Source organism: Euphorbia lathyris, chromosome 2, assembly GCF_963576675.1.
Source record: "Euphorbia lathyris chromosome 2, ddEupLath1.1, whole genome shotgun sequence".
In the NCBI taxonomy this organism is placed as follows: Eukaryota; Viridiplantae; Streptophyta; class Magnoliopsida; order Malpighiales; family Euphorbiaceae; genus Euphorbia; species Euphorbia lathyris.
The window spans coordinates 116,981,126-117,003,772 of record NC_088911.1 but is presented as its reverse complement, the minus strand read 5'-3'; the positions used below and the strand labels follow the sequence as shown (position 1 = coordinate 117,003,772).

The 22,647-nt window shown below is 35.1% G+C and overlaps 1 protein-coding gene across 1 annotated transcript; it reads right to left on the bottom strand.

Annotated features, from left to right (window-relative positions):
* Positions 1-355: 355 nt before the first annotated feature.
* LOC136219631 (auxin-induced protein 22D-like) lies at positions 356-1,705 on the bottom strand. The gene is made up of 3 exons (XM_066007106.1): positions 1,403-1,705; positions 1,002-1,310; positions 356-902 (listed from the first exon to the last, which is right to left on the bottom strand). The coding sequence occupies exons 1-3, from the start codon at positions 1,591-1,593 to the stop codon at positions 827-829; spliced, it is 576 nt and encodes a 191-aa protein (XP_065863178.1). The 5' UTR covers positions 1,594-1,705; the 3' UTR covers positions 356-826.
* Positions 1,706-22,647: the final 20,942 nt, after the last annotated feature.

Below are 22,647 nucleotides of genomic sequence, written 5' to 3'. Positions count from 1 at the left end.
ATTTTAAATTAATTATATATATTTAATATATATAAATATTATTTATTTATATATTACGTCATCCGGTTTACCCAATCCGAGCCATCCGATCCAACCAAGTGATCCGTGATCCAGTCATCAATCCGGTTTGATGTCCGGTCCGGTTCTGATAACATTGGTTTTTCTTGACCAATCAAGAATTAATTAGAATTTTATATTTATTAAATATAAAAATAAAATAAAAATAAAATAAAAAATTGAATATGAAAACTGAATTTCTAAAATACTGGAACGGTCCTTGTGCACCATTGTATTGGAGTCCAAGAGTTTATGTATATAACTTTATCTAAAAAATTAATAATAAACAGTTAGAATATAATTTGGAACATATAACTTGTTAAAATTTCAACTAACCACAAAAACGTATAATTAACTTAATAGTATATGTTGTACTTGTACATAAAATAATACAAGAAATTAATTAAGACAGAAACTTGGATGAACCTAAGTATATTTAGTTTCCTTTTCCTTTAGCATATACAAAGTTGCACTTGAAGAAATATTTTCTTCAACTATGCAAATTCTGATTTCATGACAGTCTAAAAAACCAACCAACCAACCAAAATCACACTAACTACATCTCCAAATCCTCAAAAAAAGATCTTTTGAGTTTCTTTGTCGAAAAATTCAAATCCAGGAGTCTGCCGAAGCGACCCGAAAAATTCTACTGTAGTCCGGAACCAATTCGGAACCAATTCGGAACCAATTGATTCAGATTTATATTTCTTCTTTGGAGAACACAAGCTGAAATATTTTCCCCTTTCACAATCAGAGTATGGACAAAATATTATACTCCACAGCCCAACCCTCTAGCTTCTGATCCTTTCATGATTCTCAGTCTCTTACATGATGACATAAACATCCTGCACAAACAGTAAACACAACCTTGTTTAGGACAATGAAATTAATTAACCAGACAATACTAATTAAACATGTAATAATAAGGGGTTAGATAAACTTACTCCCAAGGAACATCTCCGACAAGCATCCAATCACCATCTTTGTCTTCATAAGTAGGTGCATATTCCGATCCTTTGTATCCCTCTCTTTCAGAATATTCACCTATGGTGAATTTGAACATATGCTCTAAACCCCTCAGAAGTTCCGGATAACCCTTGTATACCTTAAGGTCAATCTTTCTAAGGTATGGTGCACCATCCATGCTTACTTTCACATACATAGCTGAACATGGCTCAGCAGTCTCTGTCTTCTTCTGCTGCAAGCTGTTTTTCCGGTAAGATCTCACCGGCGGCCATCCTACGATTTGTGCTCTGAAAATCACATAAGCAAACAAATCATTAATAACTGATTATACTAAACAAAGATTATCAATTTCATCCATGAGAACAGAATTATCGCTTACTTTTGAGCAGGAGCAGATGTTTTTTCATCAAGAGTTTCAAATTTGGGCTTTGAAATTGAATCATCTTCTGGTAATGGTCTCTTGTTGTTGTTTCTGGTAGAGGAAGCTTCTTCTTCTTCATTGATTCTTCTGTCGGAGCCTGGTAATCCTAGCCGGAGCTCAGTTGCCTGGAGATTCAGATCAGTTTCCATTTTTTGTGAATTGGGGATTTTCGAGAGGAAATTAGGTTTTGAGGTGGAGAGGAAATTGAAATTGAAATAGAAATAGATTTAGGGATTGGGAATTGAAATGGGGAAAGGGGGAGGAAGGAGGGGGTGTTATAAAAGAAGAGGGAATGCATGAATTATGGACAAAGACAAGGTAAGGTGTCGGTAGGAAATGCAGCAGCTTTAAGGCAAGTTGTCTAGGGAAATAGGGGACAAGAGTGGGACAAGCACAGCCGCCCATATGGAAGACTTTTTGTGAGGAGGGAGGGAGGGGACGGTGGAGATCAGTTTATGAGGGGGGAAGGAAACATGATCATGTGGGGAAAGGGGTCCACATGGGTGTTGGGTATGGGTATAGCATGGCCCATGTGGGGACTGGTATTTGCTGTTTGAGGGAGTGTGGGGTATGCCACATGTGGGTAACATGTGTACATATACCTATGTATTCTTACCCCTTGACTACTTCTTTTTCTAATCTCTAGTTTCAGGTGAAATACATCCCATGAATCAAATCATATACTTACAAGAAATTTTTTTTTTTTTTTCATAATCAATCCTTTTAATTCAATCCATGCACATTAATTAATTAATTTTTATTAAATATATTCTTATTTAAATTATTTTTTATTTTAAAAATAGATAAAAATTAATTAATAGAAACAATTAATATAAAAATAACAAAGTTTTTTTAATTAAAATTAATTGCATTTTTTAGTTCTTGTGCTCCTACCTTGTTATCTCCTTTTCTTTATGAAGATCGTGCAGGCAGACCCTATTTGAGGCTTCTGGCTTCTTGATTTTTTTTCGGTTCTGTTGCTGTTTGTTCTTGTTTTGCCTGTTATCTACAAAAAAAAAAACATGTATTGTGAAAGAGACGAAGTAATTTATATCTATTCATTTTTTAACATTAATAATCTCTCATAAATTAATATTTATTACTTTTTAATTGGTTAAATATGTTACGCTTGATATATAATAGAAGTTATGCTAAACATAATGACCCTGTTTGGTAAAAAGCATTTTAGAGCAAAATTAGAGATTTGAGTCATTTTAGAGGTTTTAATTAGTCAAACCTCTAATAATAGTGTTTGGCAGAGAGAGTGGTTTAAAAGAGTTTATTGGTTCCAAAAAGTTAATTTTGAAAAAGCCTCAATCTCTTTTAAAGGATATTTTTACCCTTATTTATTACCATCTAAATCCAAATAAAGACTTTACTATGTTCTTATTTGTCATTTTACATAAACATCTATTAAAAATCAGTTAGTTAAATCAGTTAAATTTGATGTATTAAGCCTTAATCTTATTTTATTTTTTATGTTATCTTGATAATTATGACATCAATTTTTGGTAGGCAAAGGAAAAAAAACATAAAAAAACAAAACTAACCCGGGATTAACCTCGGAAAGCTAACCCCAACCCGATCCTCATTATGACATCAATCTTCTGTCATCAATGACAATTAAACACAAATTTCTATTTTATTAAAAAAAAAAACAAAATCTTTCACAATATAATATTAAATAATAGTTAAACATTTCCTATTATTAATTGTTTATTAATAAATAATTCTTTTGAGTAATTTTTCTCAAACAAATTACTTATCGGGAGAAATTTTCATATACCATTATGTTAGAATTGTTTACTTTGACTAATTTGAGTTACGAAAAAAGTGTTTTAAGAGTTAGATGATGTTTGATAAAATTGAAAATTAAGAGCTAAAAATATAAGTATTAAAGAATATTATAACTACTAAAAACAAGCTAAGTGATACTAGTCATTCTAGGAAAACAAGTACCACAAATATCAGAAAATAAGATATCCAGGATGCCTGCAGGGGACACCTCACACTCGTGAAGACCCAAAGGTAAACTTCCTGCGTAATTCGTCATCCAGTCCGCGACACGGTTACCTTTGCGAAGAACATGAATCAACCTAACCTCTTCCCAATCCTGTCTTAACAATCTTTGACACTCATCAACCAGTCAAAAGAACCTATGCCTATGATCCTTACCATTCTTCACCAAATCCACAACCACAAGCGAGTCCATTTCGAATACAACTCTACGGAAATGTCTATCCCAAGAAAACTTCAACCCGAAGTACCATAGCTCCACAAGCACAACACTGCAAATACCTAAGTTAACAGCGAACCCTCCTACCCAAACTCCATTGTCATTCCGAGCAATGCCCCCTGCAGCCGTCGGACCCGGGGCTCCCTTACAAGCTCCATCACTATTCACTTTGATCCAGCCCTTCGACGAGGGCTTCCAACTAACCATGACAGTCCTTCTACTTCTATTTCTCATGCGCTGCTCATCTAAAAAGGCTTTCTGACATTCCCCAGCTTTACCATATACAAATTCCAGCTTATTTCGACAAACAGCAGTATCCGGATCGAACACCGCCGAGCATCTCCACCGTCACAGCCACTAGATGGTATAGACAAACACAGTACTCCAGCCTATACCACGCCAATTCCCCTTTTTACTGAGACCAGCTAACAGCCAAGAACTAAGATCAACGTGGCAAAACTCAATCCAATCCGCAGCAGGTATCAGGATCCGCTAAAGCCCCACATCCTCACTACAGTCCCTCAAAACGTGCAATAATGACTCCGACAAACCGCACGCTAAGCACACATCAGACTCACTCAGATGTCTCGCCATCCGAACCGTATTAACCAAAACAGCTTCATACATTAGTAACCAAATAAAGTATTTCAATCTCTCCGGGATTTGCAAATTCCAAATCATCTTCCAATTCTTAGTATGCATCAAATCCCTCCCTTGGACTTGGGTTAAACTAAACGCAGATTTGACGCTAAACATACCTGAACTAGTGAGCCGCCACCTCTAGGAATCTTGCTGCTCGTCGCCAGGAAAAACGACCATTGATGCCAGATGAAGCAAAGTAGAGTTCGGAATCAGACCATGAAGCATCTCCCAATCCCAGCCCCCTTCCCTTCTCCAATAGGAAGCTATATATCTACCTCTAACAGTCTTAGGAATCACTGAATACAATTTTCCTCAAGAGTGCTATCCCCCACCCATCTATCAGTCCAGAATTTCGTTGAAGTACCATTCCCGACGGGCCTTTCAAGCCCATGATTCAATAAAACTGAACCCTGCATAATGCTCTTCCAAACATGACTAGAATTTTGCTTAGCACGAATCTTCTTAAGATCAGACGTACCTCTCATATACATGTTCCTCAAAACTTGAACCCAAAGGGTCGAATCTTCAGTGATTAACCTCCAACCAAGCTTCGCCACCATAGTCAAATTAAACTCCCGCGTGGGGCGAATTTTCAGGCCACCCCAACATCTTGACCGACACATAATGTCCCATCGGACAAGGTGAATTTTACGCCGGCTACCCACACTACCCCATAAAAATTGGCGATTCAAACGATCCAAAAGGCGACACACATTTATCGCCATAATCTTCGTCTGCATAATGTAAGAAGGAATAGAGGAGGCAACAGAGCGAATCAGGGTGGTTCTACTAGCAAGGGAAGAGAAACACTCCCAGATACTTACCCAGGTTCGTAGTCGGTGCCACTTGCAACACCATGCAAATCCTAGAAGCAACCCACTCCGGAACATTAGAGGAGAAGGAGACCCTCGATTTGGAGAAGCTAACACACTGCCCTAAAGCAAAACAAAAACTGTTCAGGACGCCTTTCATCGTGATGGCCTGATCTATCGACGCATGCGCCATCAGTACGATATCATCAGCAAACATCAAATGAGAGAGCTTAGGACCTCTTCTAGACACATGTGTCGGCTTCCAGCTCCCATTCCCAATGGCATCACCAATAAGATGCCTCAACCGCTCAATACAAAGCACAAACAAATAAGGGGACAGAGGATCCCCTTGACGAAGACCACGGTTCGGGCTGAACTCCTGAGACTCTTCTCCATTCCACAGAACTGACATGTGCGGAGTGGAAACACAAGTCATAATCAAGTCCACCCAATGAGGAGGAATATTAAGAAGCACCAGCGTATCACGGAGGAAATCCCAATTAATACGGTCATAAGCTTTCTCCAGATCAAGCTTAAGGATCATGACTCCCGTTCTACCTGATCTTCGTTTAAGGGAATGCACAACCTCTTGCATAAGAATAACATTATCAGAAATCTGCCTAGCCAGAATAAAACTACTCTGACACGGGCCAATGAGATACTGGAGGTGTTCTTTTAATCTCAGAACTAAGCATTTAGTGATGGCCTTATACAGCACGTTACACAAGCTAATGGGCCGGAATTGGGTCAGGTTAACAGGATTGGCCACTTTAGGAATAAGGGTAATCAGTGTTGTGTTCAAACCCTCCTCCAGAACTCCCAAATTGAGCGCCTTCAGAGCACAAGTGCAAGCAGCGAGCCCAAGGATGTCCCAAAACTTCTGGTAGATAAAAGCCTGGAACCCATCTTTGCCAGGCGCTTTAAAAGGGGGCATAGCGAAAATTTCTCTCCTGACATCCTCAGTAGAAAATAACTTGTTCAGACCATCAATGGCCATAGCGTTCCAATTCGGAAAACTCTGACAAGTCCTGAGCTTTGGTCTACCCCTCACGTCATCCTTGTACACCCCCTGAAAGTAGCTAACTGCTAGCTGCTTCAAACGACTATCATCCCAAATCCACTCACCCCCAATATCTTGAAGGCCATCAATGCGATTTCTCCTCCAACGGATCAAGGTCGAAGTATGAAAAAACCTGGAGTTCCGATCACCACATTTAATCCATTGAACACGGGATTTCTGGAACCAAAGAAGTTCCTCCTGTAGAAGAACCGCCGACAACTCATTAGACAATCGTCTTTCCAGTTTAAACAGGCCTCCCTCATTAACCTGACATAACCTTTTTTTGAACACCATCAAGATGAGCCATAAGCCTTTTCTTTCTATAGAAGATATTACCAAAAGTGCTAGAGTTCCAATTCTGAAGACTAGAAGCCAGATGCTGGAGGCCCTTAACCAACCCATTCGACCTATCCCAGTTATCTCTAAGGATAGCAGTGAAACCAGGGTGTTCAGCCCAAGCAGCCTGAAATCTAAACGGAGTACGGCTATGCCTCGGGCTACCATTCATTACATCAATCAAAATAGGCGTGTGGTCAGAGTTGTGTCTCGGGAGATGCCGAACAATCCCATTAGGAAACAAATGCCTCCAGCCAGAATCACACAGAGCCCAATCCAACCTACAAGCAACACGAGTGCAAGGGGAGCACCCGTGGAACCAAGTAAAAGGGGGGCCAACAAACCCCACATCAATGAGCTGGAGAGAGTTAATCCAATTAGAAAAAGAAGCACAACGAGAAGCAGAGACACTTGAGCCTCCTAATTTTTCCTCAGCGGATTTAATACAGTTGAAGTCTCCTGTAATAACCCAGGGAAGTCTGACAAAGGACTTCACACTCACCATATCAGTGATGAACTGACTCTTAGCAGCGCCCTGGGGTCTTACGTAAATAGCAGTAAGCTCAAACTTAACTCCCTTTGAGCTACCAACCAGGATAGTGACACAGGCATGAATAAACTGGTAATTTTTGTACTGAACATCAACTAGCACCTTAGCAGCGTCCCAGAACATCCAAATCCCTCCCCTAAAGCCATCAGTTTCCACAATCTCCATAGAACTAAACCCCATACCTTTCCGAATTTGGTCATCACAGGAGCCAGGAATCCTAGGTTCAAGAAGAACAACAATAGAAGGATGATAGGTCCTAATAAGATGAAACAACGACCTCTGGAAGACCCTTCCTCCAGTGCCAAAGCAATTCCAAATAACAAAACGCATTAAAGGAAAAAAAAAGAGAAGCAAAGAGCACCAACAACGCTTATCTAGGTGCAACCTCTCTTCCACAACTCCTTCCATGTTCTCTAGCTCCTCAGCTATTCTACCAGTAGCCAAACATTCACTTTGACTATAATGGAGGCCGCTAGTCTGTCCCCCAGCATCCGACTGCAACCGAATCTGTTTAACTTTATTTTTCCTTGCATCAAAGCCAGTTGGAGCCAACTTCAAGGCCTTGTTAGCCTCATTCGACTCAGGACCAGCCAAGTCCCCAAACGAGTTCTTGCTCACAAAAGAGCTGCTACTTGTAACCACATTCAACCTCTTCCCTTTCTTGTTTCGACTCGCATCAGCCTCATTTAGCCCTGAGCTAGCAAAGACCTTGCTACCAATTTCCTTACTCTTGCCCCAATCTGAATGGACTCCCTCAAAGGGATTCACATCAACATTCCCAGGGTCAACAGCAAGCGGCTTAGAAGGGACTCTGACATGAAAAGTTTGCTTCCTTTGGGGCACAGCCATCCAAGGTCCATACTCATACTCCTCCCGATTTGAAATAGTAGCAGCGGGAATTGAAATTGACTCACTATTATTTCCTTCAATCATAGGGTCCATTATAGGCTTCTTAGTCTGCTCCATTGTATCACTCTCAGCTCGTGTCACTCTTGTGCACAAAACTTCATTGACACTAGGCCAGGAGCAAACCTGTCTAAGATGACCATAACGACCGCAGCCAGTACACACGGTATGTAAACCTTCATATTCTACTCTCTGCTCCATCCCATCAAGATCAAAACAAGCAATAAGAGGTTTCAGCAGGTTAATCTCAACACAGACCCTTGCAAACTCACCACGATCAGCAAAGGCTATGTTATCGTCGACCTTAATAGGCTTTCCAATAGCTTTGGCAATAGCCAAAAGAACATCTTGATTATAATAGAATAATGGTATTTGAGGGAACCTAAGCCACACATGGGTAGATTCAATCAGGGAGCCTGAAGGAGAAAACGTGGGGGACCAGGTACGCACTGTCAGATAATTTCCTTGAACAATCCAAGGTCCATCCAGTATTACATGCTCTCTGTCCAGGGGGTCATCAAATTTAACAACATAAAAACCATTCCCAACTTCCATCATCTTAAAGTTGGCAATCGGCTTCCACAAATCTGAAACCTTCTTGTGCAAGGCAATATATCCCAGCTTTCTCCCAAGCAGCTTAATGATTACGGCACTATTCCATTGATTTGTTAATTGTTGTTTCAGGGATGAGTCAAGTGTTGAATGATGTAATTTTTATAAAAATGTTAGTCGATAAAATCTAACTTAAAACGTTAAGCTAAATATTTTGACTTATTAAAATAAATGATTTTTTTTGACTTAATTAAGGCACATTTTGGGGGGTTTTAGGAAAATGATAGGGCAAAGAGAAAGTTTCATTTTTTTGGTTGGTGTTTATTTTCTTAATTCAATCATTCATTTTATTACTATTTTTTAGTTTTGAATTTACCCATAACTCTTCAAATTTCATTTCCTAGTCCTCCTAAGGTTTTCCATTCCCTTTCCCACATCTTACTAATTTGAACATTTACCTTCATTGTAAAATTCTCTTTTCGCCTTTATTTTATTTTTTTATTTTAATTCATACATTTATTTATTTTTATCTTTGAGTTAATTTCACTTTTGATCTTTTTATTTATATATTTTTAATTTTTTTCCTTAAAAAATATTTTTAACTAAATTTTACTTTTTGATTTTTGTTTTGATCATTATACTATTATTTATACTTTTTTTTATCCCTAGAATAATTTCACTTTTGATCCTTATACTTATTTGTTTTTACTTTTTTACCCTAAAAAATAATTTTGACCAATTTTTTTCTTCTTTATTTTTAATTATCTAAAATAATTATTTTCTTTTTAAAATAGAATGTTTATACATTTTTCTTGATTTATTTTATTTGAGTTTCCTCTGTTTTACCGTCTTTTGATTTTAATAGTTGAATAAATTGATTTTCATTCTTACATTTACATGTGATTAATTTATTAATACAAACGCATGTAGATATAGAAATTATTATTAAAAACGCAACTCTGGTTTATTACCTCATTTGAATCAAACAACCACAAAGGGAATCAGGGGTATAACATTCTCTTTGTGGAACTGAAACAAACAGACAAGAGAATTCAGATCATTCCATTCATTTCTCCTTGTTACCCTTTTTTGATTCCATTCCGTTACATCTGCGCGAACCAAACGCCCCCTAACTAATTTAAGTGGTGGAGAAACAATCTTTATCAAACACATTTAAATTAAATAAGTGCTTAACATTTTAATTTAAGTGATTAAGTGGGTTATCAAACAAAGACTTAGGGTCCATTTATTTTACCTTTTGTTTGCTGTTACAGTTTGCTATTTGCTGTTAGAAAAAACTGATTTTCAAAAAAGCAGAGGTTTCTTGCTTTTGTAAAATGTTACTTTTGAGGAGTAAAAGGCAAACAGAAAGTCACTAACTAAATACCTAAAACTCTCATTTTTAAAGTGAAAATGCAAACATGAGTACGAAAATGAGCAACCAAATTAGGTAGGATTAACAAAATCTTAATTCTATTTTAGGCTTAATTCTATTAGGGTGTTGTTAAACCCAGCCCTAATTTCCCACCCCTAGCCCCATGAAATGACCAAACTATCCTTATTAGTTTTGGTCTTTGGAAAAAAAAATTTTCTCTCTACGAAACACGGGCGTGTGGCTATCACATGCCTCACCACGTGGTGAGGCGTGATAGTCACATGCCTCACCATGTGGTGAGGCGTGACAGCCACATGTCTCACCACGTGGTGGGGCATGTGAACATCACGCCTCACCACGTGGTGGGGCATGTGGCTATCACGCCTCACCACGTGGTGAGGCGTGATGTTCACATGCCCCACCACGTGGTGAGGCGTGATGTTCACATGCCCCACCACGTAGTATTTTTTTTTTCAATTTTAAATTTTAATTATTATTATTCTAAAAAATTATAATTATTCTAAAAAATTCTAAATATTATAATTATTAACATTATAATTTGAATTATAATTATTAACATTATAATTAAATAATGTGAGGCGTGATGTTCACATTCCCACGTGTGAATTTTTTTTTCCAATTTTACATTTTAATTATTATTATTCTAAACAATTATAAATATTATAATTATTCTAAAAAAATTTAAATATTATAATTATTAACATTATAATTAAATAATATACATTAAGTATCAAACATGTGTTAAAAACAATAAGTTCTAAAGAATTCTAAATATTAACAAATTACAACAAGTCAATTCGTCCGGTTCCATTCCTCAATGAATCGATGTGTGATAGATTTAAGAAAGACTGTTCAAATGCTCACGTGTGAATTTATTTTTCCAATTTTATATTTTAATAATTATTATTCCATGGAACCGGACGAATTGACTTGTTGTAATTTTTTAATATTTAGAATTGTTTAGAACTTATTGTTTTTAGGGTTAAGGTGCAAAAATACTCTTAACGTTTTGGGTCAGGAGCAATTTTACCCCTAACGTCTAAAATGGTACAATTTTATCCCTAATGTTGGAAGCCAAGAGCAATTTTACCAGTATTTTATCAAACTATTTTCTCGGTCATGAATCTTGTCATCTACACTTCACAAATGCGTTATTTTATCAGTAACAAATCACAAACATATGTTGGGATGTGAAAAAATAAAAGAAAAAAATATTAAAAATATACTGTCTTTTGTACGAATTAAAGTAAAAAATTTAAAAAATTCACCGAATTTATAAATATTAATCTCCAAATAATATTTACAATTTGTTAGAATAATTATAGTATTTATAATTGTTTAGAATAATAATAATTAAAATATAAAATTAGAAAAAAAAAGTATCCCTAATGTTGTAAGCCAAGAGCAATTTTACCCCTAACGTTGATAAATTGGGTCAATTTGAGAAATAATTCATCAAACTATTTTCTCGGTCATGAATCTTGTCATCTACACTTCACACATGCGTTATTTTATTAGTAACAAATCACAAACATATGTTGGGATGTGAAAGAAATAAGAAAAAAATATACTGTCTTTTGTACGAATTAGAGTAAAAAATTTAAAAAATTCTCCGAATTTATAAATATTAATCTCAAAATAATATTTACAATTTGTTAGAATAATTATAATATTTATAATTGTTTAGAATAATAATAATTAAAATGTAAAATTAAAAAAAAAATTTCTCACGTAGGCATGTGAAGAATATGCCTCCACCACAGGTGGGGCGTATGAACATCACGCCCCACCATAGGTGGAGGCATATTGTTCATATGCCTCCACCTATGGTGAGGCGTGATGTTCATACGCCCCACCTATGGTGGAGGCATATTCTTCACATGCCCGACACTGAAAATTTGATTTTTAAAAAATCATTCGATTTTACTTATAACAATCGTAAATAAAACATATTTTTGAACAAAATTATGTATCATTAGTCATTTCCCATGTTTTTTCTTTACCAAATTAGTCCGGATTAGATTTTAGAGAGTTTTGTGTTTTTGAGAGGATTTGAAAATTTGAGAAGATGAGTGAATTTGTTGAAAGGGTAATTTCGTCTTTTCATGTGGCTAGGGGTGGGAAATGGTGGCTAGGTTTAGTAATCCACATAAATTATTTTAAATAAATCGAAGGTGCTAAAGAAACATTTTAAAGGATCAATTAAGCTTTTGAAACAAATTGAGAGACTCTTGATGTGTCAAGCCTCTATTTTATAAAGATTATTGTTTATTCGTTCGAACATTTCATTTACGAACCTTTCAAAAAAAAAATTCCATTCAATCAAAGCCTAAATGTTTAAATGTTTAAATTTGTTTATTAAATTAGTGAATATTTTGTTAAATTTACAGAATATATATTTTGTAAATTTGAAATTTATTCGTTGATTCTCAACTGGTACGAATATCCACGGGTAATCCACAAATTAAATTAAATAAAAATATGATTAAGAATATACATATATTAAGATAATGAAACGCGATAGGTAGCTTTAATAATAAACAAATAAGAATACGAAAATGATATTAAACATAATTACTTACGAGGTACCTCATCCTTTGTAATCTTTACTTGTAGGAAAATTATTGGGATCTAGAAATTACATATACACCTGATGACCACGTGAATTTGATCATTTACTGTTAGATGTAGGCTGATTAAATCTAAGTCTTGGGATGCTTTGAATCTCCACCTTAGGATTTTAATCAGTCTACATCTAACGGTGAATAACCAAATTTACCATGATCATTAGGGTCTATATGAACACTACTGTAAACGGATAGCCAATGGAAATGATATTAACCTCATAATTAGTGAGGAGTCAGCAAAGCATACGTGTAAAGTATGATTAAAGAAATTAAGGTCGAAAATGAGGAGAGATTAAAAAGAAAAAGGGTGATTGAATTGAAATGAAAGAGTGGGACCTAGAGGGTGTCGAATGGTGTTTGGAAATGAGCATAGGATTCTATACATCACACAAATCATCAACATCAAAGGCTCCACTTTTTCTTCCATCCGTGCGCCTCTCAATTTTAATCTACATACCATTTCATTCTATTCATTATACATACAAATTTTTTTTTTTTTATTTCTCTTAAAATTTTATTTGTTTTATTATTTAATATAATAATTTTAAACACCAGTATGGATAATAAAAAAAATTTGGTAACAAAGAGGAAAAATCGGGACAAAAGAAAAAACTAACTAGCAACGGGCACTATGGGTGTCAATTCCACTGAATTTAGAGGCCTACAGCTGGCATATCAAACTCATGATAACCCAAAAAAATAATTCCTGTGAAATTTATAACCCAATCAGATGACTGATTTTTCTTACGAAAGTTGTGTTGCACCGTAACATCCCAATTATGCTTTAATAATGTCATGCACCCCTCAATCAGCCAATAGTAGCGATGTGTCACTTGGCCTGTACCAGACACAAGTTCAACTCCTACCTGAAATCAAGCTCCATTGTTACCATTCGATATCCCTTCTTCCAAGCCAACTCCACTCCATAATAGAGTCCCCATAATTCGGTCAATACAGCAGAACAGATGCACAAAAAAAACCCTAGCCAGTTCCCATTTGCGTCTCTCATCAATCCTCCTGCCGCAGCGTAGCCCGAGTTTCCTTTGCTCATCCCGTCGCAATTCAGCTTAATCCATCTGTCCTCCGGAGGTGACAAACAGACAATAACCTCCTGAGGCAGGCCTCGATCCATACTGCTATAACCATTAGTTACCTGTTGGAATTTCCTAGCTTGCAAGATAAATTTCTCTACCTTCGGGTCTCCACTTGCCTTTACCATAACCACATAAACCATTTGACTCTCCTCACATTCATTAACGAATGTCTCTTGAGTTAGGCAAATGATTAATGTAGTTTTCTTCTTCGATTTGGGTTCTCCCGTCATGGGTATAAGCATGTATCTCTCCCCATCCTTCACAAACTTATAGGTGTTCCTCCTTCCAGCATGGGTGGCATCCCTATCAAATTGCATTAGCTTTCCAAGAGTAGGTGGTAAGCTTCCATATCCACCACATCGTAATAGATCTCATCTTGATACTCTCTGATGACAATTGGCACCTTGCACCGTTAGGTTACCCTAAATTCACTCATGCTCTTGATCCATCCCGCACTATATGGGCTAGGATGTGCTTCCACAATCAGACAGAACTTTCGAACTGCGACATTACTAATAATATTTTATTGGCTCCCACTATCGATGATGACATTACACTTCTCCATTTGTACTAGACAATGGGTACGGAACAGTTGATGTTGTTGGTCCTCCTTAACTCAGTTGGAGACCAATAGTCGTCTAACAATGTGAATAGCATAAGTATCATCATACTCCCCATCATCCTCATCATCAATTGGTTCACAAAATACATCACCATCCTCTTCATAATCATCTTCATATCACTCCACTACATTGGCACTCCTACTCTTAGGGCATTCATTTGAGCAGTGTCCCGACTTGTTACAACAAAACGGTTGAATGGTGCCGACTTGACGTAGGGGTTGTTGCCCCTAGGAGGCGGTGGTGCTCCCCTATAAGGCTTTAAGTCCCCCACTGGTGCTTTTCTCGCAATAGGATCTTTCACTCCACTATATCTAGCAACTTGATTTCCCTTATCAAACATCTTTAAAGCTTCTCTTCCAAAAAACGAACCATCACCCCCTAAACCACTGATAACTATCGTGGGTTCTCATACTCAATTGTGACTCAGCCTTGAGAGCTAGATTTCAAGCGTCTTGCACCCGAATTACCATTTTCATACCAATTCTGTCTTGGATGTTGTACTGTAATCGCTCGAGATACCTAGAAGTCTTTTGGCTTTCTATTCCGATAAGTTTACCATAGTCGAAAGTCGCAAGAATTCTGAGGCATATTCATAGACACTCTAGCACCTTGCGAGCACCCACGGTATGAGCTATAGATATATTGTTCATAGTCCGGTGGTAGAAACCGCTTCTTCAACATTGCCTTCATCCAATGCCAAGATCTAGTCGACTCCATTCCCCTCTTCTTCTTCCCTTACTTGATCCCACCAAACTGAAGCTCATCCCTTCAATCGATAGGCTACTAATCAAACTTTTCGCTCATCCAAAATATTGATATATTTAAATAATTTGTCTACCTCGGACAACCAATATAGGAACCCCTCTATATCCAACTCCCCCCCTGAACGAAGGCAAGTCAATTTAAGCTTGAAGCGTCATCCCGATTGAAGTTTCCAATATATCCACCCCTAGCATGCTCATTATCAAGATATGGGGTTCCCCCAACAATATCCACATATCTATTACCAACTAAACCAACATTTTCAACATTCTTACCATATCTAGCATGCCCAACACCATCAAAATCATCGTTGTCGCTATCCTCATTATGAAGAACATCATAGTTCGGTCTCCTTACCTCGTGAGCTCTAGGGCCCGCTTGATGTGGTTGTTTTGGTGCGATATTCCACCTTAGTGGTGGTGACCGTGGTGGTGTGGGCTGCCTTTGTGGTTGGGGTATAGGAATCTCCTCATGCTCCGGTTAGGACCTCCAGCGGGTTGTTCGATTGTGTTCCGCACTTCTAGCTTCAAGCTTTCCATAAAGACCGTCATCTCCCTCATTTGTTCGCTGTGAGTATGATTTTCTTCCAAGAGTATCTCTCTAAGATCCCTTATGCTAGCTTCGACAGCTTCAAATCTCTTATTTATAGATTCCATTGGTTCTTGCAGTAGCCTCGGTTGAACCATTGCCAAAAGAAGTCTCGGGTTAGGAAAATGATTAGCTCTGATACCAAATGTTATAGATAAATGACGATTGTGTTGACTTTGATCTTAAATCAACAAAAATGTTTCTTTACTAGCTTAACTAGAAAGAGTTAATCCCAAATAGAGGTGTAAAACCTTGCTCTAAAAAAGAAGTTGTATTTGATTAATAAAAAGATGATCATCCTTACAAAGTTTGGGATTTAAATACCTCTCCTAAAACAAGACAAAAAAACAATAAAGCCCTCACTAGGGTTACAACTCATAACTAGCTAAATAGGGGCAAAATGGGTAGAAAGGATAAATGGAAAAACAGTAAATAAGCCTTAATGGCAAAACAATAATTACAGAGGGGCAAAACAGTAAATAGAATGAAGCATGATTATGGCAGGTTTTTCTCCTTGGTGAGTAAGCAATCCCTCACGATGCGAGGTCTATCTGAGACGTCGTGTGACTGAAAACTCAAGCAGTTCGAACGGTCACAGAGATTGTCTTTGATGGTCTCTCCAAACAGGTCACACGACATGTGAGGAAAACTACACTCTATGTGAATTATCGCAAAATTTCTAAGAGTTTTAGCAAGCCCTCCACACATCGTGTGGCCCTCTGACACACTGTGTGGATCACTTTTCATGTCCTCCTTCATTCAGTATCCTACTCACGGCGTGTGGTTAATGTTATACGCCGTGTGAAACCTTCTTCCATCTTGACTTGGATTCTTGGGAGAGATCGCCCACATCATAATCTCAAACAAATAACACCAAAGACAGCTTATCTACAAGGAAAGAAACAATATTGTAGTAGTAAGTAGGAAATTATTAATCGTTGAAGTGTTATATATATCATGTGTAGGTATGGTAGAATATTGTCCTATTGAGCTATATTAGAATAGTGAAAGCAACATGAACTTAGCTAAGTTCTATCCTAAGGCTGAAAGATAGAATGACCATAAATCTATAGATATATGATCTGTTGGTTAGCTAGGTTGCATTAATGAAATGGTACCATATTACATTACACTATATAAGAACTTGAGATACAGCAGTATTATATGGACCATAATTTAATTAATATGTGAATGTGATAGGACTCTTCAATGGGTTTGACCAGCTACTCTTGATTGATATGGACCCTTGGGCTATGGTGCTGCACATACATACATTCTCATCTATGCTTTTTCCAAGTCTATCCACGTCTGCTATTTAATGCTGTGGTCCAGATATATAATTATTTTTGGGTTAAAGTTTGAATTTGCTTCTACATATATTTCTAATGTAATCAATATTGAAAGTAGGTGTCCGTTTGTTTTACCTACTGTTTGCTGTTGTTGTTTGCTATTACGGTTTGCTGTTTGCTGTTGGAAAAAATTGCTTTTCCAAAAAGCAGAGATTCTGCTTTTCTGGTGTGAAAGCAAACAAAAGGCCACTAACCAAACACCTAATGCTGTTTTTTAGATTTAAAAGGCAAACAGGAGGTTACTAACCAAACACCTAAAATTCTCCCTTTTGAAATAAAAAGACAAACATGAACATGAAAATGAGCAATCAAACGGACCCATTGTCCGCAATGTTTATAAGAAATGTAACCAATCTAAAAAACCTCAAAATGTAACGTATAATCTTAAAATATAATATTTTTTTCCATTAATATTCCAAAAATTATCAATAAAATCCCACAAATTATTATTTTAATGTTTAAAAACATATTTTTTTTATTGAAAAAAAAGACCAGGTGACGATATTGTCATATAAAAAAATATATAACCATTATCTTTTCAATGCATGACACTCCTTCAAGCATCATCCACATCACCAAACACTCATAATTGAAGCTACTCTGATGTAAAATAAATTTAGATCACAATAACGAAATCAACCTTTGACTATTTAAAATGCAAATAATAAATTTAGCCCATATCGACTCGGATTAAAAAGTTTTTGCCCTATCCAAGGCAAATAAATGTAATTTTGGTCTAGACTGAAACAAACCACGATAAGATGCTCACAACTCTTCATCTGATAAAGTGCAATAAGCACCCAACATATGAAAATGAAGGAGTTGACAAATGTGGAACTACTTCTAGAGATGGTTCTCGATGATCGGATGCCATGACACCCACCTATGTGCTCCTCGTTCCCATTTCTTAACCCAAGTGAGAATTTTGTTTTATGGATTCTATCATTAGTGGCCAAAATTACTCCAGAGGTATATTTACATTTTTCAGTTACTTTTCAAACGCTTTACTAATGGGGTATTTGTTTTAACTTTTCATAGGAGTCTTTAACAATTTTACTCTAAACCATATTTATAGTATTTGGTTAGAATTATAGAAACGTAAACATAACTGTTTTGGAGCAAACAACCGTTCACAAAAAGCTCCAAATTGGAGCTTTGCACAAAATATTGTTTTTAGTTGTTAGTTTTTATTAAAATTACCCTTGGAATTTTTTTCCTCTATTTTTACATTAACAACCGACATTATCTGACTTACCATGATGATTCGAGCTTTTCTTTCTGGATTAATCTATTTATTTATTTATTTTTAAAAAAATCAATATTTTTTTCTTTTTAACATTAAGATGAATCTTAGTGAAAAAAAAAACATTAAGATGAATCTTGTAAAGTGACAGAATTTTGAAAGAAAGTTTATATTCTATAATTAATTTCCTTTTTTTATAATAATTATAGAATTATTATTTTATATTCATAAATAATTATAGAAAATAGTAGCTAGATACCACCATTTTGTCTTGTTTTTCGATGCTGTAGATAAATACTGAAAAATATTTTATTTTTTAACACAAATATTTTTCAAAATATAATATTTTTCGATAAACAAAGAGGGCCTAATATAAACGCAGAGAATTTAATGCCGATATTTTGAAGAGAAATTCTAATATACTCCGGATCTATGAAGCACGGAAATTTCCCCAGGGTCGCTGTGGCCGTGTCGGACTCGGCAGACTTGGGGACTCGGCGGTGATATGGCGGTGACATGAGACACGGATGGGACTCGGCAGTGATACGGATGGGACTCGGCAGTGACACGGTAGGGACTCGGCGAGACACAGCGTGGACTCGGCTAATGATGAAAATATGTAAAAGTTTAGGGTTTTTTTAAATCTTTTAAAACCTGTAGTTCAATTACAAAATTTAACCAAAAAAAAAAAAAACTAAACTACATCTAATTCTCACCTGTGTATCGCGATTATAAACGCTTAGAGCTTCTTTCTCTTCCTTCTTCGATTTGTTTTGCGATTTACGATTCTTAGCGATTCTCCTATGATTTCATCTCCTGCGACTCCACCTTCTTTCTTACCGTTGTCTTGTTTGATTTTATCCGCACCAAAATCCTTACGATTTCATCCTTGCTATTAGATAATGACTTATTTATGATTTAGCAAGTTTTTTTATATATTTTATATCTAATATATATATATATATATATATAATTATATAGAATTTGCCGTGTTCCGCCGCACCCGTATCTCATATTTTCTAAAAATGTTGTTTGCCGTGTTCACACCCGAGTCGGTGCATTATAGCTCCGAATATAATATATTCATCCATTCAAATAATATTATTTATACATATTTATTTTTTTAACATCAATCATCTTTAGTGAACACCACTTTTTAATTCATCGGTATATATATATATATTAGAAGTTGTATAATTTGAAAGATATACTAGACTACTCTTAAATTAAGGCAATTGCTGGTATGATACTCCATGCGTATAATTGCAAGATGTGAAATGGGCCTTACTGGACTTATGTGAATCATTCCATATCAATAACTGAAATCAAACCTAATCAAACCAAAATTTCCTTTATTACTAAAACCGAACCCAATAACTGATATAACTAAATATAATCTAATCAATTTTTCAAAAAAGAAAAAAATTATATATAATCTAATCAAACTTTCCAATTCATTACTAACAGATTAAAAATTAAACATTTATCAGATTGCTAAAAATAATTAAGAGAATTTAAGTCGCTTAAACTAGATATTTTGAATTTGAGTACTAATATATATAAAAAAACCTTATTTAAGACATGTTTGGTTTAGTAATTAACTAATAGTTGTTTGTTATTGCAGTTAGCTGTCTGTCGCTGTTGTTAATGGTTTATTATTAGCTGATTGATTTTTAGTGTTTGCTAAAATTGTGATTAGTTGTTGCTGTTAGTATGTAAAATATCTAGAGTAAATAATTTATTAGTTCCTAACACGTTGTTTAGTCATTGTACATTAATAATACACTGTTTAGTCTTTAACTTTTGTTCTATTCAATAATTTAGTTCCTTAAAGAGAGACTAAACTGTTATTAATTTAAATATATGAAGGACTAAACTGTTGAATAGAACAAAAATTAAGGATTAAACAATGTATTATTAAAGTACAAGGATTAAATAGTGTCTGGTAGAAATATATGGACTAATAAATTATTTATCCAAATGTCTAATATGGACATGTTTTAAATTAATCAACAAATAAATTATAAAAATAAAAATTGTAATACACAAATTAATAAAAATAATCTAAATAACTATATAATAATTAAAATAATTATTTATTAAACGAAGTAAAATCATATTGTCTCAGTAATAATATTATAGAAATAGAAACGAACGTTAAAGAAGAAATGTATTTTGTGGAAATATATATATTTTTGTCAATATCAAATAAATATAAACAACTGTTCACAAAAAAAAAAACTCCAAAAAATTGTTATTTCCATAAAAAAATATAAATGTAGGTGTTATATAAACTTAACCAAATGCTACATTTTCTGCAGTTTGGAGTGAAATGCTAAACGCTCTTCCGAAAAATCAACTCAATCATGATCTCGTATCACTGGTTACGAGTCACCCACGTAGATATTAATCACAATGTGAAAACAAACCACGAACTAAAGCGAACGTTTGAGATTGAGAATGAGATTGAGATTGAGAGAAACGTAGAGAGTGAATCTCAATTAATTAGAGTTAGACAACTTTCTAGTTATAGCCTTTAATTAGGGTTAGACAACTTTCTAGTTATAGCCTTTAATTAGACTATTAAACCCTAACCTTAATCCTCTATTTTTTAGATGGACAAGGCCCAATTCCATTTCGAATGGAGTAGTTATGCGGTCCATAATCCGAACAATTCTAACATCTCCCATCCGCACATAATGGAACATATTCAAATCTTCATCTCAGTCTCATCCATACTATTGCAAATAATTTATGCGACTAACATACTATCAAGAGCTCTAGTTATATACTTTTTAGAATATATAGATGCTCGATGTGCATGTATCACACTTAGGACTATACACATGGAGATTTATAATTTTTATATTTGAACATGGATAGTTTCTAATGTATGTTTTATCCTAGATTCCACGTCATATTCACTATATAACATTCTGTTTTAAAAAAAAATCAATTTTACTATTGGAGCTCTTTACTTTTAATAAAGTATTAATTACTATTAATATTGAAGGATCTAGTTGAAAAATTTAATGTGTTACAACGGCAAAGGGTTTATGGAAGGAGTTAAAACACAAATTTAGAATAGCTCTATGTATGCTAAAGTATGGAACATTATGTTATTATTTTTAGTAAAAACATATAAAATGTTAATAAAAAATTTAACGAAATTATACAATATTGTAAATGAAATATTTCAACCACAACTTTAAGTAAATAATTAAGGTCTAATAATCACTTTTATTACACAATAAATAAAACAATAATAGTTATATGACATACTCTGTCACGGACTTAAAACTTATGCAATACATATCCATCTTCTTATGTGTTGAAATTCCATCTATGAGTTGTTGGAATTTGAAATTTTGATCAGTTAGTTTAAGCATGGCTGTAAATGAGCTGAGTCGCTCATGAACGGTTTGGTGGTCGGCTCGATAAAAGCTCAGTTCAACTCGGCTCGGTTTGTAAATGAGTTGCTCGTGAGCACGATTTACTGGCTCAGTTCATAAACGAGGCGAGCTTGAGCAGGCCAAAGCTCGGCTCGAAAGCTCACGAGCAGACTCGATTAGAACATTTATAAACAAATTTTAGTTTTGTAGAAAACTATATAGTTTTTTTATTAGTTGACAATATCTAAACTTAATATTATTTCATTTGCTATAAGATGAGTTCGTTCACAAACATAATAAATGAGTAATAGATGGACTATTTGTAAGCATCTTGTTTATTTATTCACGAACTTTGCTTGTGAGCTTGTTTATGTACATAATTAAAGAGCTATTTGTGAGCAAGCTTCATAAATATAATTAACGATTTACTCACAAACAATTCATGGTTAGATAATTTTCTTAATGAATCAAGTTCGAAGAGGATTTTAGATTCGAAATAAGCTCGAAGCTCGGCTCGAGCTCGTTTATTTTCTAACAAGCTGAGCCGAGCTTGAGCAGACCAAAGCTCGACTCGGCTCGATTACAGCCCTAAGTTTAAGAGGTTCTAATACTATGTAAGAAACTATTTAAACCAAAAGTTTAAGACTGATAGTTAATAATAACTTTTATTATAATTTCTGACACATATTCATACGTGAATATCCCTCAACTTGAAACGCTTATAATACAATTTTATCATCATATGTTGAAATTTCATTAACAATTTGGATTATGAGGATTCAAACACTCAGTTACTTGAATCTAATCGGATGAAGGGTTTGGGGGTAACAAAGAGATATGTTTGCAAGGTTCCACAAAAACATATCACCCTATTTGACAAATAGTTGTTAGCTCTTACCTAATTACGTTCTTTTGTTTGCTGATTTGAGTAGCTATTTTTGTAAACTTGTTTAGTAAAACTTAGTTGATTGCTAATAGTTGTTTGTGTAAAATAACAAATAAGGACATTGATATTTTATGGCTTTTATTTTCTTT